Source organism: Lytechinus variegatus, chromosome 4 (genome assembly GCF_018143015.1).
Source record: "Lytechinus variegatus isolate NC3 chromosome 4, Lvar_3.0, whole genome shotgun sequence".
NCBI lineage: Eukaryota > Metazoa > Echinodermata > Echinoidea > Temnopleuroida > Toxopneustidae > Lytechinus > Lytechinus variegatus.
The window spans coordinates 12,481,076-12,507,209 of NC_054743.1; the positions used below are offsets into that span (position 1 = coordinate 12,481,076).

General features: G+C 37.4%; 1 protein-coding gene across 1 annotated transcript in view; it reads right to left on the reverse strand.

Moving 5' to 3' along the window:
* Positions 1 to 26,134, reverse strand: part of LOC121413411 (DNA polymerase zeta catalytic subunit-like) — a 44,753-nt gene that overhangs the window by 3,800 nt on the left and 14,819 nt on the right. The window contains exons 15-29 of the mRNA XM_041606221.1: positions 20,621 to 24,977; positions 14,102 to 15,065; positions 12,819 to 12,947; positions 11,940 to 12,334; positions 11,143 to 11,258; positions 9,981 to 10,099; positions 9,337 to 9,455; positions 8,556 to 8,697; positions 7,474 to 7,718; positions 5,841 to 5,984; positions 5,258 to 5,327; positions 4,260 to 4,367; positions 3,554 to 3,663; positions 2,579 to 2,693; positions 716 to 853 (exon numbers count right to left, since the gene is read on the reverse strand). Coding sequence (XP_041462155.1) covers positions 716 to 853; positions 2,579 to 2,693; positions 3,554 to 3,663; positions 4,260 to 4,367; positions 5,258 to 5,327; positions 5,841 to 5,984; positions 7,474 to 7,718; positions 8,556 to 8,697; positions 9,337 to 9,455; positions 9,981 to 10,099; positions 11,143 to 11,258; positions 11,940 to 12,334; positions 12,819 to 12,947; positions 14,102 to 15,065; positions 20,621 to 24,977 — 7,271 coding nt within the window. The remainder of the gene's footprint in view (positions 1 to 715; positions 854 to 2,578; positions 2,694 to 3,553; positions 3,664 to 4,259; positions 4,368 to 5,257; positions 5,328 to 5,840; positions 5,985 to 7,473; positions 7,719 to 8,555; positions 8,698 to 9,336; positions 9,456 to 9,980; positions 10,100 to 11,142; positions 11,259 to 11,939; positions 12,335 to 12,818; positions 12,948 to 14,101; positions 15,066 to 20,620; positions 24,978 to 26,134) is intronic.

Genomic DNA, 26,134 nt, shown 5'->3' on the forward strand with positions numbered 1-26,134 from the left:
TATTGAAAGAAACTAATGGATAGCAATTCACATAATACAGAGGACTATTATCACCATAACGACAAATCTCAACACCATCATAAAAAATTATTATAATCATTAATCACCACCATAATCAAAATCATCATCATAATAGCCAACATCACCAACATCAATATCTCCACTATAATCAACAATCAACATAACTACTTTATCTAGAAAACACACAGGACTCTCATGCTCTAAAATCTATATGATCTATATGACTCTATTATCACCATAACAACAAATTACAACACCATCATCAATATCATTGTCAAAAAATATTGTAATCATTAATCACCACCACCACCATCATCACTGTCATTATCATCGTCATCATCATTATCACCATCATCACTAGGACAATGATGATGATGATCATCATCATTATCATTATCGTCATCATTATCATCATCATCATCATCATAATCATTATCATCATCATCATAATCATTATCATCATCATCATAATCATCATTATCGTCAACATCATTACCATCATCATTATCGTCCATCATCATAATAGCCAACATCACCAACATCAATATCTCCACTATAATCAACACAACCACATTATCTTCAGAACACATAGGACTCTCATTCTCTTTAAACTATATAATCTGTATGAAAGTCACAACACCCAAAACATCCATGCTCTACCATATAACAACTACCATCCCATCTACACCCATACCTTAGCAACTGCTGGGCAGGAATCTCTTCTCACAGTCTCTATTCCTTTAGCATCAAACTCTGGATCTTTCTGATCTGGTGACTCATACTTGTATCCTACATACCTCTTCTTGGCTTGAAGAACACATGGTTTATATACCTAAACAGGAAGCACATATTATGGATTAATGTTGAAAACAATGAAAATAATCAATACAATACTATTATCTTATCTACAATGTGTTCAAACACATTTTACCAGATTCATACTTTACTAAGTTCAAGTTAAAATAAGTTAACTGTTAACCCTATCTAGGCCGGGGTATTTTGGGAGTTCCTATGGCCGGGGGGGGGGCCTCCCAGGCCCCCCCCAAAGATCTCGGCTGCCGACCGCGCGATCGCGCCGAAAATTGGAACGCGAGTTGCCTGGGACATAATCTACAAGATTATATAGTAATTTATTTCATGCGAATCGCTATTAAGTGATTATGCTAATTTATGCGTAATTAGTATGCGAAATCATACTTTTTCCTCTAACTCCCTAAATAAAGCTCCAAATGTACTAATTTTTGGTATAGAAACTCTTTGTGGTGTCCTTAGCAAGTGTACATGAAAAAAATTGTGATATCAAATCATTTTCTTATGTATTATATTGTTTTTTGCAATTTCTTATGTATTTCTTTGTTTTTTTTACCTTTTGTTTTTCATTGTTTTTTCAATGAAATTTGTTGGGGACTCTTCTGTGATCATAAAAAGCATAAAATGAATACATTTAGACTAAAAATAATCATACATTTAAGAATTTTGGTTGAAAACACAATTTGCATTGACTTTGTACACGAAATCACGTTTTTGAGCCATTTTCGGTCTGACATGCACTTACTCAATGTTGCATAATTTCGGAACCACGTACCCGGGTGACGCAAAATTGGTCTCAAAAGTTGCGCAAGACTTGAAAGTAAAAAGTCAGCGAGCGGTGTGGTCAAAAAATTTCGCACGGCGAAAATATCGCGCAATTCGTTGAGGGGGGGGGCCTCCGAGGCCCCCCGGCCTAGATAGGGTTAAACAAGAAAAAAAAAATACTCTTAAATCATGTCCAATAAAAGAGACATATTTTCAAAAAGCATTAATTCAAGAGTGGAAAATAATTTTCTTTAATGCTTTTAATAGACTGAAGTTCATACTTTTCGACACAATTTCAGATCAATTTAAACCAACAGACTCCTTAAGGATTTTAGCTGAGTTCACAAAACTTGTTATGAATAATATTTTGATTCCAAGGCAATCCTCTCAGCCAACCATCTGGTACATGTCAGGTGCTTCTAACAGATGATTGTCAATATTGAAGGACAACAAGCCTCATGTAACTACGGCCCCATTTCATTTTTTTTAATAGATTTTTCTTTGGGCCTGATGTTGCCAAGATAAAGTGATGAAAAGTGGCATATGACTGCCAAATTATTACAATAAGGAAAACTTTTCCAGTATGACAAATACCATATTGAAACTTGATTTTGATTGGCTGCTGCTGAGCCCTTTTAACACAGTTACCATAACAACACAATATTTAATCCTGATGAAATATTATCCTAATTATTGGTGGTGATTTTTTTTACCTAATTGCTAAGAAAGCATGAATGCTTGTAAGCAAGCAAGCAACCAGAGGACCAATGGCTTAAGGTCCCCTCCGAAGGACCTGGTACTGAGGATTAATGCCTTACCAACGGCACTAGCGCACCAAGTGCGAATCGAACGCGGGTCACCGGAATATGAATCCCCGCTCTACCGCCTCCCGCAATTCCTTCAGGAAATACTCCACACCTCCACAATACAAAACTTTCTTTTGAGGGGTCACTGAAAGGGTGAATATATATAGAAAGCTAACCTTCTCCAGCTTGAGTTTGACAGGTTTAGGATTTTCAGCTGTAACAGCGGCAACAATCTCTCTCCCAATCTCAAAAGCTCTTTCCTTGGTGGCACCCTTCACCAGCACAAACAAACTAAGTATAAATGATAACAAAGTAAAACATTAAATTGATGTAAATATAATATTTTAAAACAAATCAATATTGGTCATGAAAAGGTACATATTCTATAATGGCATGAAGCATGAATAATCAAATATAGCAGTATTGGACTACTTAAACTGTCAAATGGTACATTACTGAATATTTCCAAGATTTTTCACAAGTAACAACATAATTGATGGGAAAAGTTTACCCATCCAACTCTATCAAAAGAGAGAAAAATGGCAAAAAGAAGCTGCTGAAAACTGCTTATCTAAAAAAAGAGCCAATGGAGTAAATTAGAGAGTCAAAAGGGGCCTAAGCTTTCGATCCTAGCAGAATCTTCGTCGGAGGCAAAATGCCTTTTTGCCTCTGACGAAGATTCTGCTAGGATCGAAAGCTTAGGCCCCTTTTGACTCTCTAAAAGAGAGAAAATAGAAGAGAGCATTGGAACTCCTTTGAAACTACAAGTAACTTAAATTGATAAATATGCCATATCCTGTACTCCTCCACAACAACTTTTTGCAATGTACCCCACCTTTTTCCCCAACTAATACATGTATACCTACATTATCTAATTTATATTGAATAACATTTTAATCTATCTTTGCCAGTTTTATACTTTAAATAAGTGAAATATTAAGTATGCTTCAAGCATCATTATAAGCATTTATGCAAAAATGAGATGACATTCCAAATATGACTTTAAAATAGAGAAAGAGGGACAGAGTGAACAACAGAGGGAGAGAGTAAGCAGCAGAGCGAGATGAGAAAGAATTAGAAAGAGAGAGAGAAATATTAAGATGAAGAAGAGGGAAATAGATTTAGGGATTGGTAAATAGTATGAGATTTACCTGTCTGTGTCTCCATAAACCACTCTTGCACCCCATTTAGCTGTGGTCTCAACCATCTTAATAGCCCTCTCAAGGGTTTCACGCCCCTTCCGCACTACGCTGTCACCAACCTTGATATCATCACAACAAAAAGAATATAATGTGATTTTAATGTTATTGATAATATAATCACTCAAGAGTATTAAAATTAATCAAGACAAGAGATAAAAAAATTCCATGGACATTGACGTCCAATCAGTGATACAGCTGATTCATCCACTATCCTTCAGCACTAAGACCATCAACATCAACATAATTATCATCATCATTATAATAATCCTCCTCCTTCCCCTCATCAGCATCATCACTATTATCATCATCATCACCATCATCATCCTCATCATCATCATCCTCATCATCATCATTATCATCATCACCATCAACACCATCATCACCATCAACACCATCATCATCATCAACGCCATCATCATCATCATCACCATCATCATCCTCATCATCATCCTCATCATCATCATCATAATCATCACCATCAGCACATCTTTATCAGTATTCTGATCTTGTTCCTGCTTATCACCACATTGGTCACTACCATCACTCATCATCACTTTAATCACTATCACCACCATTACATGAAAACACATACTAAACTCGATCACCCCCTCCAATCAATGGTCAATTCTCTAGAGCAAACTACAAGATTAATTACCTCAATGCATGGCATCCTTCCAGAGAAGTTAGCTGATGTATAGCCGTATGTCACATTTGCTATGAGCTTCAATCCTAGCTGCCTGTTATCAAGCATCCTTTCCAATACCTGAATAAATAAATAATCAAATGTGGTTTATGAACCCTACTGACTGGAAAGAGTCATAATCTATGCATACTTTCCTCTCAATAAAGCATCTTTAAATTAACAGTATTCATATGAAATCCAATTATGTCAAACAGCAAAAGCAGGCCAGATGAAACAAAATGTTGACACATTTGGCTTAAATTCAATAGATTGCATGGGAATCGTTGCTTAGTTAATAGAAATACATCATAGTAAATGTGCATAAATTGTACTTTATATATAAGAAGTACAAGAACATTAGTTTCATTGCCACCATTTCTCTAGTTATATTAACGAATGAACCTATTAAGTCAGCATACAGAACATCTTATATTCAAGAACATCTCACTCTCATCCACTGCTTTTTCCTCTCATGAAACTGACTCTGTTCTCTAATACAACAAACTTGAAACACACTCCTCTATTTTCATGTTTTATTCACTTCATTTATTTACATCTATTGACCAGCCTTGTTGGCTCAGTCGGTAACGTGTCTGCCCGTCGAACCAAAGATCTTGGGTTCGAGCCTACCCTGGACAGATGACCGAAGCCAGTGCGTTGTGTGTAAACATTTCTCCCATGTTTCATAGATGCAGGCAATGTTATAATGGAAAACACTTCATCCCTCGGATAGGACGTTAAATGGAGGCCCCGTGTAGAGGAGAGTCACCCCTTTGCACGTTAAGAACCCACTGCACTATTCGTATAAGAGTAGGGGGAAACCCCGGTGTAGTGGTCCACCTGCATTCCCCCCAATCAGTTATATCGGGAGGAGAGACCTGCGGGTCATAGTGATTCAGTTCGCTTTTTGCCTCCCAGGCACAGGTGACACCGAACAAATAATAAGAATAATAATAAATCACCAGCATTACCTTGTCTCCTTTATGGTCTTTTAGAGCTTTCTTCACCATGATACGAGTATTGAGAATCTGATCTAACATCCTGAAAGATAAATGGATAGTAAATTGAAACTCTAAGACCCACATTAACAAACTCTTTTAAATATCTATATCAAATATACACAAGACTGAACAAGATTGACCAAAGATGCTTTAACAGGGACGTGCTTGCTTGTAAAGCACTTAGTAGAAACAGTATAATATATAGTTAATTCCCCCACCAAAAAAAAATCAAATACAATACAATACAATCATAATGCATAACAAACAAGAACTGGGACTAAGAAACATGAGTGAGAAAAATACAAAAATTACTTCATGATTCAATTTTCATCACATCAGCGAAAGTTTGTATGTTGATAACCATTTTTTACATGTGAACTACTGAATACATTTTCATAAAAACAGTCAATATTTGCCATAACGTGAACTCAGTTTTGGCATTCATAAACCAGTCCTTGGTAAACTTCCAACAATGTAATGAAACAGCCCTGATGGCATGATAATTCAGTTTACACCCTATCTGAGGGGACATAGATCAGATCAACCAACGTACCTGGGGAGGACACCATGCCTGACACTGTGTTTCACAAAGGCTACACCATTTGGAGATACATGGATACCATCTGAGGCAAGAAGCTGGTCAAGCTGCTTTGGAGGGATGGACAGAGAATGACATCCCAAGGAAAACTCGCCCCCTCTGTAAGAAAATGAAGATCAATGAAAATATGGTCAAAGTACCTATCAGTGATCTAAGGATTTCATGACATTTACTCCGGCAACAATTGCTCCAATAGAAAATCTGCCCGTAAGCCAAACAAAAAATCTAACCTCCAACAGTAACTAAACCCTAATCCTTATATTCATATTATTCTGAACCAAAAACTTTATTACAATCCTAACTCTAAATGTCACAGGAGCAAATGTCTTTTCACTGATCAAAGACACTACAAACAACAAGTTCTGCTCTTCTAAGTTACAATGTATTTCCTAATAAAAAGATGAGTATCAAGGAAGATGACTCTGATATTCAAGTTGAAGTGGATTATATATTCCAACTTCAATTAAATTGATGTCTTTCAATTGATAAAAAAATGTAAAAACATAAGACTAGACAGTTCATCTTATAGAATATGTTGAGAATATTTTCAGATTCATTCATTACCATTTTCAAATAGATTAGAAAATTGGTTATTTAATAAGTAAATGATGCATGATGCATCCATCTTTGAATTCCTACAATCCCTTTAAAGATAAATGCCAGTTGTGGTAATGATTTCAAAATGAGTTCGACAGAATCCAATGAAATGACCACCAAGGTGTCTGTTTGTATAAATAAAAATATGTGCCAAAGGATTCTGGAAGAAATTGTGTAATTGCTGAGAAATTAGCTAATAAGCACAGGATTTGGGACACGCGTCGGGCCGATCATTCAAAGTAATAATAATACACTGTCCCACGTGCGCTTGTCTGTGTTGGTGATCTTCAGTGTGAACATTTTTCAGCGTAGATTTCAAGATTTCTCAAAGTTCAGTTTATGTAACTGTACCAGATCTAGATCCACGATGATATAGTAATACTTAACCTTGGTTTTACTGACTTTCTCGTGAAATCAGTGTTCACTGTAACTACTTTCATTTATCTTTAACCTGCTGACTACTGAAGTCTGTGATTCCCATAGGCTTTGTACAGGGACCACCAAGTACAGTAAACAATGGGGTAAGAAGGTTGAGAAAAGGCGTATAGAATTTAAAATACTTCTTTCTCACTTGGAAAGTGTTAATTGGTTTGGCACCAAAATATCTACAAGAACTTGTCATGCCTTATACATCAGCTCATAGCCTAAGATCATCACACTTCTTAAGACTCCCAAGACACGTGTAGCATATGGTGCGCGAGCTTTCTCTGCCTCAGCACCTTCTCTCTGGAATAATTTGCCGTTAAATTTAAGAATTATACCATCACTGGAGACCTTCAAATCTAAACTGAAGACTTATTTTTTCTAACAGTATTAGTTATTGGCACTTTGACACTCATCCAAACTTTCTCATTCTTTCTTTTCTGGTGCGCCTCGGAATAGAATATTTTTAGATAGATGGCACTATATAAATGCCTATTATATTATTATTAAGCAACTTGAGAACAAGAATAAGAAAAACAGAATACAATGATACAATTAAGATACATACTGGGCGATATGCTCCACACGACCAAGGCAAGTTGAGAAGCAGTAGTTGTAAGCTATCATCATGGATGGGTAGAGGGACTGGAAGTCAAGTACTATGACTGGATCCTCATAGAACCTTGACTCTGGCTCCATGACCAAGGCGATGCACTCTGGAGCCTTGGACCGAGATCTCTGCTGAACACTGGGTGATACTGCGATGTAATTGGCACACTTAGCCTGCCGTAGCATCATGGATTCAACCCGATACTGGGAGGGGAGAAAACAAGAGTATTACATGTAATTAGATTCATGTGATCTGTAATGATCTCTTGCGAAAAAAAATTAGCATTAAGTCAAAGCAATGGCTCATTCGGTATCAACGCCAGGTTACATTATCGATGAACTGCAATTGTGTTTAAAGGTTTGTAACCGAGTCAGTTCCCAAGAGCTGTCTTCTGACTTGCCCACTTAAATGAATGTACTTTTAAGAACTCTCTAGGTAGCATTTCAAATCACTTCCAAAAACTCAATTACTAGGCACACTATATATGGGCTTTCACATCCTACCGGCTAACCATTTAACACCTGGGTGGAGAGCAGCAAAGTGTGGATTGAGGTCTTGCCAAAGGATGCTAGGCCATGGTGGAATTAAAACATATGACCCTCTAATTATAATCTTAGGCCCGTATTCTGAAGTTGGGTTTAACTTAAACTCAGGTTTAAAGTATGGACAGCCAATTGTTACATAATCACCAACAGTAGAGATATCATACTTCAGCTCATTCGGCTCTCAAATCATTCATAATTGTCTAGGGAATATAAATAGATGATTGTCTTCACCATCGATAAATCAGGAAAGGGCACAGTAAACATAAGAAACATACAACTTCATAAAAATTTTGATTCTTTTGGCTTCCCCTACTTAAACCACAACTTTAAACCCGACCTCAGAATTCGGGCCTTAGAGTCTGAAAAACTACGACATAATGCTTCCATTAGCCAAATAGCAAAACCGAGGAATAAGTGAATTACAGTAATAACATGAATACACAAGGATGGTCAGGTAAACCAATTATGATGATGGGTATGACATTTGATTCCTACCTGAGATCCTCTAGATAGCACAGAGTAGAACTCAATACCAAATAGCCTGGCTAACTCACTGGTCCTTCCAATGAGATCTAACTTCTTGATGAGCTGAACATTCCCTTTAACTCTCTCAGCATAGTATTCTATTGTCCTCCATCTGAAAGGACATTATAATTAAGTTGCCATTTTAAGGTGAACTACTGGAACATGTACAAACTTGAAACAAACAAAATATGTAATGTATATTTCCAGGGAGAATTTGTCAGAAAGGATGAATTGCCTACATTGTATTCACATATTTTATACATGAAAAAGTTAGTAATAATTAAAATAATGTGAACTCTATCTAAGTCAGATTAAGTCAAGCTAATAAATATCAAGCAAATATTAATTCAAAGGTGAAGCAAGATTAGTATATCAATTCTTTTCCTTAGGTAAGCAATGCCAGACATAATTCACTTTCTACATCTTAATTTGCTTTTTTAATTTTTATTTATTTTTTTCATTTATTTATTTAATCATTATTATCATTATTATTATTATTTTTTTTTTTTGGGGGGGGGCATTACATTAATGGTTTATCTCCCATTTACTGATTTATTCCTTTGAAATGTCAACTACAATTTACTGATTTCAAATCACATGTATTATTGCATGGCAATATGTGTTATCTTAAACTATAAACATGCTGATAAGAGTCAAACAAACAAATGAGAGGATCTGTTTGCAATGATAAAAAAAAACCCCAGAAAAATCTTACAAATATACAGCTAACAGGAATAAAACAATTACAAACCTGTAACAGGCAGTATTATGATCAAACCAATCAGTCAATGAACGGAATGTGAAGAGTGGTAACCGCTGATGAAGGACATGATAGGCTACATTCTCAAAGGTGTAGATGTTCAGAGTCACCTAAATTCAATAAAAGATGTGATTTTCAGTGATATTTACTTTTTAAATAATACCATTTTGTAGAAGTGTTTAAAATTAGAATTACGATATTAGATGTCTTTACAAAAAAACATACTTGACAATGTTTTAGATTTGATCTTAAAATTAAGAATGAGAGTGGAAAGTTAATCAACATTGTATAAAAATATTCCCTTGACAATATTATCAATTCATTTATTTCCATATTCAAATTCAAATTGTACAATATAAAAACATGATAAAAAATACAGACAAGAATTAAATGAAAATGACAAAATAATACTGGTACCAAAAGCTACACTGAAAAAATACAAAAACAACAAAAGAAGCAGAACATAATGTGTAATCTGAATGTAGAGTTTGTCATCTTGACAAACTTATTTACTTTATCAAAATTAAGTTATTTTCTTTATGGGGATGGGGTTAAAAACGACTTTTGTTACAAATTATTTTCTAAGAATATGACAAAAAAACAGCTTAAATGTTTGGTAAAAGCATTTCATTTACCTCATGTCTAATGATCCTCCATAGATTAAGAACTATTCTTCCTGCCACAGTGATCTCTGACATGTGATCTGCACCATAAGCATCTTTATCTGCTGAAAAATGACTCTCACGAGTCTCATCTGATTAAAGAAACACAAGCACACACAAAAAGCTCCATATTACAATCATTTCTGGACAATGAATTGATAAAATAAAACAGCCTATTGGATGACCATTTAGACATCTTACTTTACAAAAGAAATCTAAGTCCTGTCCCAGATATCTCAGGTACAAATACACTGAAGGGTGTGTATGGATAATATGGGAATGGGTTCATAGTACTTTTAGAGCAAAATCTAGGTAAATCTAGGTGTTTCAGCACCCTGTGATCTAAGTTCCTTGTGGAATGGAGTGAGACTCTTCTCAGACCTACTCTTGCAAAGTCAAAAGTCTTAAACTGGAGCACTTCAAATCTCAAGAGGAAGATTGAGAGCAAGATATTTTCAGAAACTCTGATCTTCATCTTGATTCCACACAATTCAAACAGATCATCAGCACTCAATTATGCATACATGGACCCAGTTTGAAGGTGATTTATCAAACAGCTCTCTAGTTAGAACAAAATACGGGATGAATGGAGGACATGAAACATGCTACGGGCAACCTTCTAAGGTTGGCGAAGGCATTAAAAAATGCTGGTGACTAACACAAATCTTGAAGGTTACGACTCTCTCGTGTTTTGTCTGTTAAAAAAAAACAACAACAATAGCTATAAAATACAATCTTCTCTGAATAATATTTTATCAAATGAAATAGCTATTAGCTGACAAGTAAGATGTCTGTTAACTGACAGTGGGGAAAATAGGCATATTTCAGAACTTGCTGAGCCTGGGTTCCAACAAGATTAATCATGCTAGGTGGCATGATTTATTGCCCAATTTTTTCCATATGTGTTGTCATAATATGCCATAATATCCATGGCATCACATTGAATGGCACATTTACTACGTCTTGCATGACTTTACTCAATGTAGGTAGTAAGTCTTAAGAGCATTGGTCAAAACCTGAGGAAGTAGTTTAATCTTTAAGATTTGTAACACAGCAACCAACCATGTGCCTGACTATATATTGAATCCTACTTAATGACTTTGTAAATAACAGGGATCTTGAAATTTTGACTGACCTGGTAACCGTGAGATGAGTTGACAGAGCTGTACTTCAAGGAATGCTGCCCTCTGGAAGAGATAACCCCAGGAAAGCTGCTGAATCTCAAACCCTGCTAACATATCAGGATCATGTCTGAAAGAAACAAGAAAATAGGAGGAATAAGCAAAACTAGCATGGGCAAAAACCTGGTAGCAATGCCACACTCTAGAGACTACAATTTGTACATATATGATTTATATTACTTCATAAAGAAATACAGAAGTCTTGTGTAAGCATGTGTATTGTTGAGCTTGTGCTCATAGCTTGAATTCAAGTCGTGTTGTGGCATTAATATCCTTTGGCAAGATATCAATGTAAATTTGCCATTCCAAAGTCACATAAGGGAAATGAGTAAGTGGCAGTAATTCATCTCCATCAATAATATTCCTCATAATCATACAATCCTTGCTCAAGCTTAGTGTACAAAATTTCTCATCTGAAAAAAAACAGATGCTTTATGAGGCGAAAAGTCCTTTTCAAAATACAGGTCTATTCCTACTGTTCATTTAAAACTTTACTTTGCCCTTAAATAAATTTCAAATTAGAAGCGTTTATTTGGAACTTAATAGACATATGTGCATTTTTTTTATTGAGTTTGAGGACAAATCACCCTTTGCTCCCCACCCTGTATTTTATTTGTCTGGTGCTATAGAAGAATCTCCTATTAAGACTTTATTTTTTTCAATTCGCTCTGTAGAAGATCGCAGCAATTGTGCAAGTAAGGCTCACATCTAAACCTACTGACTTCTGAATAAAATTAAATGATTTTCTTACCTCCTCACAAGTTTGACAAACTCCTCAAACATTTCCTTCTCATCCTCCACGTAAGTGACCTCTAACCCCATGACCCCTGACCTGGTCATCCAGTCTCGCTGGGTCACCGCATTCAAGTCCGTCGTCATCCCTCCGGCCCCCTCCTCACTCTTTGACCCCTTCTTAGAGAGGTCAACCATGATCACACCGACACTGCTGTGACCCTCATCACTGATGTCCTTGCTACCGTCCACGGCATTACCGTGGTGATGGTTGCTGGGTGGGGTTTTGTTGTCAGGGCCATCTTTGTGGATGCAGTAGAAGATGGCCCGTATCGGGTCAAAGTCAGGGTCGGGGTGGTAGTCCCGTCTGGTACGGACATGGACTTCAAGACTCATTGTGGTCAGGTGCTGAACCTGTGAAAATATCATTCAAAAGACAATCATTGCCAAGGGGCAGATTTATAATGAAAAAGGAATCATACAGTAATTAACAGGAAGAAAAGTTTGAAAGATTGGAGATTCAATATTGTTATACATAAAAAGTACATAAAATTTTCCTTAAAACAATGAAAGCAGCTATGAACATATAGATATGTACACCAGTAGATACATATAGATTGATTATTTGAATGTAACTTAAATACATACACGAACAAATATATTTGAATAAAGAGAAATGTATATCACATGAAAAGATGCATTTCTCACAACATTAATCAGGAAAATTAATCACTTCTGAAAAGAGAGAGGAAACATTCTACAAAAAGAAGGATTAACAAGATGTATATGAAATATTTTATATCATTCCTCATAAACATGTTTCAGCAGCTGAAAAAATGGGAAAATAGGGTAATGATGAAGAGGCAATAATAAACAAAAAAAAGCACAATGAACTTACCACATGGAGAGCTTTAGCATCCTGGGAATTCCCCTGACTGACCTTGAAACCATACGTATTCTTTGGGGTTGGTCCTTCTATCTGAGAGACCAGAGGGCGTTTCCTTCGCAGCCCAACATCAGGTGTTACCTGTGGATAAAGAATATATCATACAGATAATAATATTCCTCGTATCGCATCGCAATTTGTTTCACATTTATAAAGCCTGCTACGAAAAGGCTTCTGTGTAGCATATTTTTGCATATATTCTGTACAGACTTTAGTTGAGAGATTTTTCTTAAGTGATGACCCAAAATGCTAACCAGATTTGGTAAGCAAAATTATTTCCGACCATTTATTGACTACATGGGAGTGTATATAATATATTTTTTTCCATGAGAGGAAATTTAATGGGGGGCAAATCATACAACTTAAATGGATGAAGTATTTATATTTCAAGTTCATGCACTGCTCAACGAGATCCTAAATTCTAAAGGATTGCATAGATTCAAAAGGAACATATCATAAAGACATCTTGATTGTCAGTAAAATAACAAAGCATATAAAATCAACTACGTATTATATACATACATGTATGATAAAACAAATATAAACACATATTCTTTTCGAGTTCTGAAATAATAGAATATATCCAAAGACAAGTTACTTTTGTAAAATATTTTATAATATGATCCCATTCTCTTAGTTCTCTCTGGGATACTAGTCTGAGCACATTTAATCTTTTGCAAAAAAATTGATTTCAGAAAATAAGTATTCTGACATAACTATTTTATATGTTACATGTTTAACTTGCATTCACCTCATTTTCTTTCTTCAGATATGAACTGCACATGCCGTACACAAGTTTAAATTGTCTGTAAACTTTTAAATATTTCAGATCATTAGCCCTGAGGAAGTGCTCTGATTGTTCCTACTGTTCATTCAATTTATCACTAAAAAGATTCTAATTGGAAGCTGTTTTGGTAATTAGAGTAGTATTGATGACTTGCAAAGACTCAACCTGCACAAAAACCAAAGTACATTTATCTCCACTTTCATGACACAAAATTTCTTTTGGAAGAAGTATAAGTGTAATAGAACTGTTAACAGATTTGTTTTGCACTTCAGTGGTGTCATAACCTGGTTAATTCCAATACAAGTTATATTAAAAACAGTACCACACAAAATAACACAAATAAAAGTGGTGTTCAGAATACCATTCCTGCTTATTACATGATTAATCGATGAACCTTTATGAGCAAAAATCTAAATTATAAGCAACATTGACTGATTTTTATTGTTACCTGTGCAGGAGTGTTTGGATAGGAAGGATTCTTCAACTTTGTAAGATCCATGAGTGGTGTAGGCTTCTGCATAGCAATGGGTGTCACACCAGGCTGTTCTTGAGTCATCACAGAAGTCCTTGCCAACGGACGGAGTGGGGTGCTTGACAGAGGAGGGGTGCAACTCTGCACCCCTTTTGGAATCCCTGCCACAGGAGTGTTCATGCTGGACCCTTGAATTGGTTGACTGTTCTGCTTAACCCCTGGAGTTCTTGCAAGGTTGTTGGAGTTGGCGGCAGAAGAGGAATAATTCTGGTCCTGTACAGTGAGGCCATTGCTACTTCCACAAGATGTGACTGGTACAGATAGTGGTTGAGTTGCTTGTAGAGGTTGTTGCCTCGGAGTTGCAACTTGTTGAGTAGATGGTTGTACTGGGTAAGCACCAGATTGCATGGGTGAAGTTCCCTGAGGGGGGACAACGGGTTGATGGCCACTGCCTGGTAGATGATGTGCATTGTTGTGATTGTCACTCAAAGTGTTTGCTTGGTGTCCTTGTGGCATTGCAAACTGGTTATTCTGATGGTTGTGCAGGGTGCCGTTGTGTTGTTGAGGCAAGAAAGGCGTAGTCTGTCCCGGTGAGTTGTGTGGCAGCGTGACGGCTTGTTGACTATGTTCTGGATTCTGTTGGTATCCTGGCATACCTGACCCATTGTCAGGCCTGATACCGTGTGTCTGCTCTCCTTGCTGTTTGTTATTCAGCCATCCAGCAACAGAACCCCTGGGTGGAGGATACTTTGAAGGCATCCACACAGCATCATGGTTGTACCCCTGATTAGAAGTGGAATAGCCCTGGGAAGAAGGTGTTTCTCCCTGTGATTGGACAACTGTCTGCCAATGGTTCAGTCCCATTGTACCACAGGGGGTGTCAGCAGGCTGCAGTGATGAGGGAAGCATAGTCTGAACATGTGCTTGGCCAAGGCCCTCCCTGGTTATCAATAAAAGAAAACAAAACAATAATATGTAAAAGTAAACACATTTTAAAGGACATACATGTAGATGATACAAATAAAGACTAATGGGGTATTGCAAGAAACTTGCGATCAATTGCATGTTGATTTTCGATCCTTAAATGAATCATATGCCTTGCAATAGATTACAAATTTGTGATTGATTGCTAATCTGCTTCTTGAAACAAGGAGTGTTATCTCATTTGCTAATGTTTAAAATTGACCAATCAATTGTAAAATTACAACAAAATGTTGGCAATCAATTGTGGGAAACTGAAATTTCTTGCAAAATCATTTTTCTTAGGAGACTCCTTACGAGAATTTATTGCGAAAGTGTATTTTTTTTGGTCGATATTTCCGTTGTTTACGTTGTTACGTAATGTCAATGATGTTGTTACTCAAAGAAATAAAACTAGTTCCTCAGATTTATAGCTGATTATTCTCATAATTACATGATGTGTATGATTTTTATGTTAAAACTATAGTGGTTTACATTATACTTTTCAGAGATACTAAATCTAGTAATGTGTCATAAATATTTGTGATGTTGTGGAAGGATATTTATATCAGATAGCGTTCAAGTGTAGGTTGCGCGAAAGAATAAGCGTTTTTGTTGTTATGGCGGTAGGATAAATGAGAAAGCGATTGGTGACGACAGTGCACGTTAGGGCTTCATGTTCGTTCTTCCAAGTCATGCTCGACAAGTAGGCATGTAAGTTTGAATCTAATATATGTCGTTTATCGGTTTAGCAGCTAAGATTTTGACTACGTTGATATCATTCTTAAGAAAAAACATTATTACAGAGAGTAGTGTTGAATGTCAATTTAATTTTGTATATCTGGCATAGGATCGTTATATGCTTCATGTTGTTATAGTCAATTTCATATTCTAAAAGAGAAGATTTCTTATGATCAGTTATATAATTAAATGATATTATGTTCATTCTACGAGATCGAATATATTAAACAAAGTTGATTTTCTTGTCAGTATTTTGTCATGATCAGTTTTGTATACCCCCCCCAATTCGCTGCAGTAAATACTCTGTTGTAATTTTACAATTGATCAATTAATTCTTGCAACACCCCCTTAGTCATACTAAGAAAATAGATATAAAAAGTATTTTTCATAAATCACTCCACATCCTTGGGTAAGAGAATTATTATGTGTAATTAACATTTACTGGGGCTCCGACTTTTTAGCTTTTAATTTCATCTTTTTACTCAAAAATCTTAAACAAATTTCATCAAAAACCAAATAAAATCAACATTGATGATCTATAGAGTGAAGTTTTCTACATTATTTAGTGTAAAATTTGAGGATTGTGGAGATTTATTCTGATTGTTGACTACTGCAACTGGGTATTCGAGTTTCGATGTCTACAGTGTACAGCCTCCCATAGACAGAACACGCACATCACGTGTACAGTATACCGGGAACCCGCCATCTTGGATGTTCAACTCAGCATCTATCTCACCCTTTCTTCAACTAATATAACATCACAAACATCAAGTAAGACTATTTATAACTTTACTTATTGTTGGTGAATGATTGCTGAATGTAATTGCTGATTTTGGCTGTCCTGAACTGGTATCTTAGGACTGACATACTCGGGAGTCGCCATCTTTTATTCTGGTTGCAGAGTTGAACTTGTTCGTGTTTTTCACCCTTCTTCATGTTCTTCGATTGTACTTATGACTTGGAATGCTGTTGAACTTAATGAATGAATGTTGAACAAATAACTGTTTGATTGTCCTGGCTTGTGATTGAGGCTGTAGTGTAGAAGAACAACGATGGGAATATTACTGCACTTTGAACTCATTGTAGCCCATATACTACGTCTGATATCTTATTTCAATTGTATTTTCATGTCATCAACCTGGAACTTAGATCCTAAACTAAAAAGAAACTTACAATAATGATCTTGGTCTAAGTAACAGTCATTTACTTGATGACGATAAAACGCCTTACAAACGTAACGCATTGGTGAATCTACTAGTACTAATCTCCCGCTGTTGGGCAGATCTAGATACTTATACTCTACTATTTTTATGAAATAGTTTTTATACTTTTTTAGTGCTTTGACTGTTTGATGTTTTTTAAAAAGTAGGAGCCCTACTACATATTTTTAAGGTGTTAAAGTAACTCCATTTGTGTAGAATAGGCTAGAATTAGTTTGTGAAAATAGTGATTTTTTTGTGCAGTCTGTGGAGGTCTTGTAAAGTTTGTGCAATATTACAGCAACTCAACTCGACTCAAACCTAACTCAAAATCAAAGTTACCACTGGATAAATATGATTGTTTTTCATTTACTCATTAAAATTGTACTTATCAATGGATAAAATCTGCACTGTTTGCCATAGAGTAGGGACCAAGACAAGGAGATGGATAAATTGTAGTGAATGCCGCAAATGGAATCACACGAGTTGCTTAAAAATCAACACTCGTGAATATAAATTGATACTATCCGAGAAAAATTGGATATGTCCAGAATGTGTATCACCTTGCACTATATGTAACAAGCCTGTTAGATACGGCCAAAAGGCATTAGAATGTGACCGCTGTATTAGATGGACTCACATTGATTGTTGTGATGTCACTGAATCCGACTATGACAAGTATGTAACAATAGATAACTTTGAATGGGAGTGTCCAGAGTGTGAAGTTTTCAACTTCACAGACTCTTTTTTTGACAATAGCTCAAATTCAACAGCAACATTTGATGATAGTGATGATAGTTCAAAAAATAGTATGGATGAATCAAAGTCTTATTCTAAAAAGAAGTCATCAACTAATAAACTACATTGCCTCTGTATAAATTTTCAAAGTATCAAGAATAAAAAAGCAGAATGGGAAACACTAATACATATGTACCAGCCAGATGTTGTGTTTGGTACTGAAACATGGCTGAGTCCTTCAGTGTTAGATGCTGAATTCTTGCCTAGTGGTTATACAGTGCATAGAAAGGACAGAGAAAGCGATGCCCATGGTGGCGTTTTCCTCATGCATAAAACTAATTTGCCAATTGTGAGAAGATTTGACTTGGAGAAAGGATCAGAAATTATATGGTGCCAACTTAACCTAATACATAGAAGACCAATTTTATTGGCTACGGTCTATAAACCTAAACATAATGATATGACTACTGTGTACTCTCTTAAAGAATCACTTGACTTGATAAATGCTCATGTTAAGCCTTATGATGTCATTATCCAAGGAGATTTTAACCAAAGTAACATTGACTGGAAAGAGGCAATTGTATTGCAAACAAGTTCAGCCTCAAAAGAAACTGCTGAAGCATTATTAGACGTCATAATTAGTAACGGCTTAGAACAGTTAGTAAATATCCCAACAAGGGAAAACAATATATTAGATCTCTTCTTTTCAAATAACATTGCTGTCGTCCAAGACGTAAATGTCATTGCAGGGCTTAGTGATCATGATATCAGACCTCAATAAATGAGGGTTATGTACCTTTACAGTGGAAAAGGGCCAATATTTGTCCTATCTTTAAAAAGGGGGATAAGTCAGATCCAAATAATTATAGAGGAGTATCATTGACTTGTATTGCTTGTAAGATCCTCGAACACATTGTACACTCTCATATTATGAAGCATTTGGAAATGCATGAAATCTTGGTTGACAACCAACATGGTTTTAGAGCAAAACGTTCTACTACCACCCAGTTAGTACTTACTATCCATGACATAACAAATGCTCTCGAGAAAGGAAAGTCTGTACATGTAGCTTTCCTAGATTTTGCCAAAGCGTTCGATAAGGTACCACACGAACGACTACTGAGAAAACTACAATCATATGGCATTACTGGATCGCTCCTAAAGTGGGAAAGACAATTCCTCACAGGACGCTCCCAAACAGTCTTGGTCAATGGATCTCCCTCCGAGGAGTTGCCAGTGCTCTCAGGAGTGCCCCAGGGCACAGTAACCGGCCCACTAGATTTTCTTATGTACATCAATGATCTACCTGATGGCCTCCTGTCAACGACAAGGCTGTTCGCCGATGATTGTGTCATTTACACTTCTGGCACAAATTCTAATGACTTTCAAATCCGCCAAGACGATCTGTCAAAACTAGAGGAGTGGCAGAATAAATGGGCCATGTCCTTCAATCCAGCCAAATGTGTCATCATGAAAATACCATCCAAGGCAGTACAGACTCCTACAGAAAGAGATTACACCTTCTGTGGCCAAAAACTACAAGAAGTGTCTACATGCTCTTACCTTGGTGTTGAAGTGGATAACAGGATGCGCTGGGACGCCCAGATCAACAAAGTCTGCTCCAAAGCTTCCAGAGTACTCGGTTTCCTGAGAAGGAACTTTTGGTCTGCTCCCAAGGAAATAAAACAACTTTCCTACCAAACGTTGGTGAGACCAATCCTGGAATACGCCTCCCCTGCATGGGATCCCCATTACAAGAAGGATACCCAGAAGATAGAAGCCATCCAGAGAAAGGCAGCTCGTTTCTGCACGGGGAACTACAGACGAACCAGTAGTGTCACTACCATGTTACGGGCCTTAGAATGGGACTCATTGGAAGACAGACGGAAATACAGTAGACTGAGCCTAATGTTCCAAATAATCAAAGGTCTTGTTGCCATCAACCCCAAAAACTTCATCCAGCAAACCACCCGGCAGACCAGAGGAAATAGTATCAAGTTCCAGCGTCTGCTAATCAAAAGGGATGCTCATAAATACAGCTTCTTTCCTCGAACTACGAAGGATTGGAATGAGTTAAATATCGACACAACATTGATAACCTCATTGGACTCTTTTAAATCCAAACTCTCTCAAAAACCCAGCAAGTGACCTGCTTACTTGGTGGTCTCACACATCAATAAAGTTGGCGGAGTACAGCAAGTCTGCATATGCCGACTTAACCCAAGACAAGACATGATAATGTGTAAGGTCATTTCATAAAAAAATAAAAAGTAGATTTAAAAGAAATTAATTGGGAAAATGACATATTACTTATTATTATTATTACTTATTATTTGTACTGCGCTTTTCCCATTAGGCCCAAAGCGCTTACAATGAATTAATTAAATGTAATATTTTAAAAACTACAAAGTACGAAAGAGATGAGTTTTTAATGACTTTTTGAAAATTGCTAATGATGGAGACTGTCTAATTATTAGTGGCAGGTCGTTCCAGGATTTTGAAGCCAACACCTATTTTCCTGCCAAATCTCTTGACATTTTAAGTTTTGGTGGTATCAAACATGAGATATTCATAATCACACTGAGGGTTAAAACGTGAACTATCTACGGCAACTAAAATTAAAGTTTCATAAAAATAATTTTGCAATATAACATATCACTTTTTGAAGAATATCTTTAATCCAAAGAAATCTGTTAAGTTGATATGTACTAGTTTATTCTTCACCTGGTGAAGAATATCTAAGTAAACATCCTAACCAAAGTTATCCTGGGCCTTTGGTACAAAGAATTCATGCAATATGTTGATCTTGACATTAAGCTTGAGACAGAAAAGACCAAATGAGGGGAGGGGGGCTTACCTCTGTCTTCCAGCATGATCTTGAGGGTTTCCCCAGTATGCTCCTTGATGGTGAACCTCTGGTAATCCATACTCCTGAAGACTCTTTCTGACCATGGTATCTGTCGGAGGCATAGCCACCGGCCGCCAAATCTTGGGCTTAGCTGCCGGGACTGATGATCCATTGGTGTCCTGGTAGGGGTGCTGCTGGGGACCAGGCTGGTAGGGTACTCGGTAGGCTGGGGACTGGGATCCAGAGGGTTGGCTCTGATGGTTTGGAGATTGGGGAGGAGGGTTGGGGTAGGAGGACTGCGGTGATGGATATGGAGGTGGGTAACCATGAGATTGGTTACTACCAGGAGATGGGTAGGGCGGGAGATGGGACTGGCTGAACCCCTGACTCTGATTGGACACCCTATCATTCCCATAAGCTGTTGACTGGTTGAAAGAATGGTTGGACATTTCATACATGCTTTGGCTGGCATGGGAAGCACCATGATAGTACATAGATTGGTTGTTGGTACTGTTTCCTGGATGGACAATGGGTTCTTTGGATTGACTGCCTTGACTGGCAATCTGTGTTGGCTGACTGGAATTGTACTGATTCTGAGGAGGGCTGCCACTGCTGTGTTCTGAATCTGTCTCTGGAATGGTTGTTGGTTCTTGTGATCCTGGTGTCTGGGAGGTCATTCCTTGGTTATGGACTGTAAACTGACTAGAGCTGGAGCTGCTTGCACATCTTTCTATGCCACGTGGGGAATGAGCTCTATATGAAGATGATGATCCAGAATTTGTGTCGGCATAAAAGGTAGGTGTCTTCTGGCCTGGAGTTATCTGAGATGAACTGTTGCTTCCACTACCTTCAGAATTGGATTGCGATGATGCTTGCATATTGACAGTGTTTTGAGGTAGAAGAGGGGTACTCTGTGGTATTGAATGTCTTGACTGGGTTTCAATTCCTCTTCCAGTATGCTGACTCTGGCTACTTGCCGCATGATGGTGAACCTGCACTTTGGTAGTATGGTGATTACCATTAACCTTGCTTATTTGTCTTTGTAGATCAGAAACCTGATCACCTTGTTGAGATGGTATTCTATTCTTGATGTTCACATGGCTATTATGAGCTGAATTATCAAGTTTGGCAAATTCATCAGAGATGGCATCCTTTTCAGAGTCTCCATGAAGATGATTATAGATTCCAGAGACATCTTCCTGGAAATGTTCAAGGGCAAATTCCTCGTTATTAGTCTTTGTTTCTTGTTGGAGAGATCTTCCAGCAGTTGTGCCACCCAACATCTTTTCATACACGCTGAAATCTGAGATCTGGCCAAGGTTTCTCTCAATGATATCCATTTCATTATCAGAGGTCGGTACAGTGACAGTCACTTCCTCCTTTCCACCATCCTCTCCTTTCAAAGGTTCCACTCCTTGTTCCTCATCTATGTAGTCATCATCATCTTCATATTCATCTTCAACATCAGAGATCTTGCTTAGGGGAGACCAGCATCTTGGTGGTGAACCAATCTTCTCTGGATGCTGCGGTGAATAGCACGCCAACCGCCACATCACATCCCTAGACTCATCCTTGCTCAGTTCTGAGATCTCAGGAATAGGGTTCTTTGTGATCTCATCATCTGGAGGAGTGATTGGAGGAACAAAGTTCCAAACTTTATTGTCAGGACCACCCCCGTAGATATCCTCGATCTTGGATCTCACTCTCCTCCTTGGACCTGCTCCTTTTAGTCTCTTGTAGATATCCTTGCCTTCTTTTGCAGCCATTATAGCTTTCATCTGCTCTTTCCTTGGTGATGATGATGCTGGGCCTCTTCCCCATGGGGCATTTATGCCATTCTTGGTTCTCTTAGCATCTGAATTTTCATCATCTCCCTGACTTATCTTCCTCTTTGACAGCCGATCAAGATCTCGGTAGAGAGCATTCCTAACAACTTCATCCCAACTTGCCTCATCCAAGCAGAGTTTTTTCAAAATAAGATTAGGGTTAAGCTCCTTGCATGCTTTCAACTTTGGCCACGTAGTTACCCGCAGCCTCAAGGAAGACATCGTAACAGGATCAAATTTCAAAACAGAAGGCTTTCGACTCTTTTTCACTGGTTTTACTTCAGGTTCCTTTTCCTTTTTATTTTTCTTGCTCCCTCCATCAAGGTTCTTATCTTTCTTCTTCTTCTGGCCTGCATTCGCATCTCTCTGCAATGCAGTCTTTTTGGACCCTTTTTCATCTTTAGATCGCTGCTGTTTGGAGGAAGAACCTGCCTCCTGCTTTGCCTGTTTATGCTTTACTTCTTTGCTCTTATCAGAAACATTCTTCTTTTTACCTTGCTGGCTTTTTTCATTCTTAAATTCCGCCAAATCCAAATCTTGATAATCAGAGAATGGCAGCTTCACTAGTTTTCCAGAGAGATCTCGAATGGCTTTGAGAGGTGACCTGCCAATCTGTCTTGAGGAAAGCACAGGTGATCCTTTGTCTTCCATCTCTTTCAACTGCCTGGGACTCTTTTGGCCCATATGTCCCCTTCCTACTGTTGCTGGACTAGTCGTCTTTCTATCAAAGACAAATGATTGATCCAGTAAAGGGGACTGTGATTGCTCTGGAGAATCTAATTCCATATTGGAAACAGAGTTTTCTTGTCGGCTCCTCTTTTGCTTTGGAGATACTTTCACTTCAGCCTTTGTAGTTGGACGACTCCGTTTTGCAACTTTATCTTTATTTCTGTTTGAATATTTACCAGGTGATTTAGATGACATATCCAACAAGATACTTCTTTGAGCCTTTGGATTTTTTGATGGACTCGTAATTAATTTATCTGGGGAGCTTCCAGCTGGCACACTTCTTCTACGAACAACATTGGCTGGCATCTTTGGGGATTTCTCAGAGGCACTAACAGCTATACTATTACTTCTCTTCAGGATATTTGAACTCTTTGAAGGGCTGTGTGTTGGAATTTCTAAAGGAGTTAAGATCACTTTGGGCTTGGGTTTAACAGATTCTGCATATTGAAATAAAGGTGCTATCTTGTAACCAATGGCGTTACTGTAAACAGAGACGGGTCCTTCCATTGGTTTGTGAGGGCTACGTATTAATCTGTCTGAGATGAATGGTGTATCACTTTGTTGCTGTTGACTTCTAGGGCTCCTTTTACCTCCTCTACCAATGCCATGTTTACAAGGTGACCTACTCTTTTCTTTAGGGTTGGATACAGAACTACCATCGACAACATCTGGTGAATCAGGTACTTGACGATAGCTGTTATTTGATCTTTTCCCCTTGGCCATTTTCCGAGTTGCTTTTCCTGTTTCTACCTTCTTACGAGTGTCCTTGCCTGCAGCATTACCTCTACGGAATGATGCATGTGGTTTACTCTCTTTAAAGTCTTCGTCTGAGGACACACTTTGAAGTCTTGTGAATTCTTGAGATGCCCGTTTCCTGGGAGAAACCTCTGAATTTGTTCGCCTGACTCTAGCACCATGGCTATTTGTCCCACTAGACCTTTGTTTGGAGGACTCCTCTTTCATTGAGAGTCTCCTCCTTCTGCTTGAAGGAGAAGTCTCATCATCTTCTGCCTTGGAACTGTTCCTTCTTAACCTTGGTGATTGGCTCTCTGTGGTGTGTTTAGTTTGCCTTGGACTAGTTTTTGAAAGTTTTTCACTTGCAGAAGGTTGCCTATTTCTCCTTTTCTTGGTGTCCATGGGCCTTGGTGAGGTGTTCCCTTGTTGCAATGACTTCTTATGATCTTTTGGCTTCAAGGATTCAGCATACTGGAAACAAGGAGCAATGTTATATTCAATGGCATTGGAGTACTTCTCTAACAGACCCTGCAAGGGCTTCTGAGGACTTCTGGATATCTTTTCGGCAAAGAACGGAAAAGCTTCTTTCTCTGATGACATACGAGGGCTCTTATTTCCCATTCTACCTCTTCCGAGTGACACTAGAGGTTTGGGCGTACTATTCTCAGCTGATTCCTCAACTTTATCTTCTAGTTGTAGTATCCGCTTGGCCCGTTTCACTGTTGATCTTGAATTACTGGTCCTTCTCCTTTGGACCTTGCCGGCTCTTTCGAAGACAGGGAAAGCTTCGTCCTGTTTCCCATTCATGAGTTTTCTTGGACCTCTTGGACTCCTGGATGAAAGTGAGAGTCCCTTCCTCTTTCTGCTCCTACTTTTCTTTTTAGGAGATTCCTCCAAGGCCACCAAAGCATCACTGATTTCCCCAAGAGGACCATCAACAGTCATATGGGGATTCCTGGCAATTTTATCGGCTGCCAACGGTCTTTCGGGCTCTGCATCACCATCTTGCTTACGGGGACTCTTTGCGCCTCCTCTGCCGCTACCCAGAAGGGACTTGGATTTGCTCTTCTTTTCACCTGGTATACCAATATAAAGAGCAAAAAGAGAAATAAGTTTAAGTCTGGTCACCAAAATACATACATGTGTCTACACAAGAGGTGTTCCTTACAGCTCTTTGTAAACTTAAGAATGACTAAACATGGAAAGCTAAATGGGGTCTCTATTTCTAGATCATTATTATTACATGTAGGTACATAGAGGTAGGTAGTAGAAAGCCACATGGATGAGCTGCTCTGACTTTTGACAAGGTGCCTAAAGAAGTTGTCACATTCTAAAGTTTTTCTTTTTTTTCAGTTGAATAGTTCTATGTAAGCCCTTTTATGAAAATTGTTTCCATCTATTATGTTAAAGGTCAAGTACATCCCAGAAAAGTTTTGATTTGAATAAATACAGAAAAATCAAAGTAGCATAACAGTGAAAATTTCAAAGTTTTGACATTTCAAAATTATGCTTATTTTTCACAAAAAAGTGATTTGCACAACTCAGTGATATGCATATGAGGCAGTCAATGATGTCGCTCACTCACTACAGTTGTATTTCTATTGTTTTTCATTGTTTGAATTATACAATATTCATTTTTTTACAGATTTGACAAGGACCAACTTGACTAAACCATATAGTATTAAACAATGCTAATTCGACATGTTCAGGGAGAAATCAATTGTAGTTTCACTTGACAATGAGAAGAAAATTAGAATACTTCATATTTCATATAATAAAATACAAAAGAAATAGTGAATAGATGACGTCATCAGTTTCCTCATTTGCATACTGACCAGGATGTGCATATAACTGTTTTGTGAAATTAAGCAAAACTTTAAAATGTCATACCTTTCTTATTTTACATACGATTCTGATGAAATTTTCAGTGCTATGCTTGTTGGACTTTTTCTCTTTTTATTCAAATCAATTTTTGGAGGAGTGGACTTGTCCTTTAAATAGTACTTGAAAACCTCAATTATTTTGTACATGTCTACAAAAACATATACCTTGTAACAAAACAAGTTTTTAAATAATGATGCCATACAATGAATCAGTAGTGACACCTATTTTTTTTTACATTGGTGAACCAAAAGTTTGGAAATATATGTCATCAGCTCCAATATTCAAGATGAAATACATAGAACTGCTCAATAAAAAAACTACACTACATGGATTTAAAAACTTTAAAAAA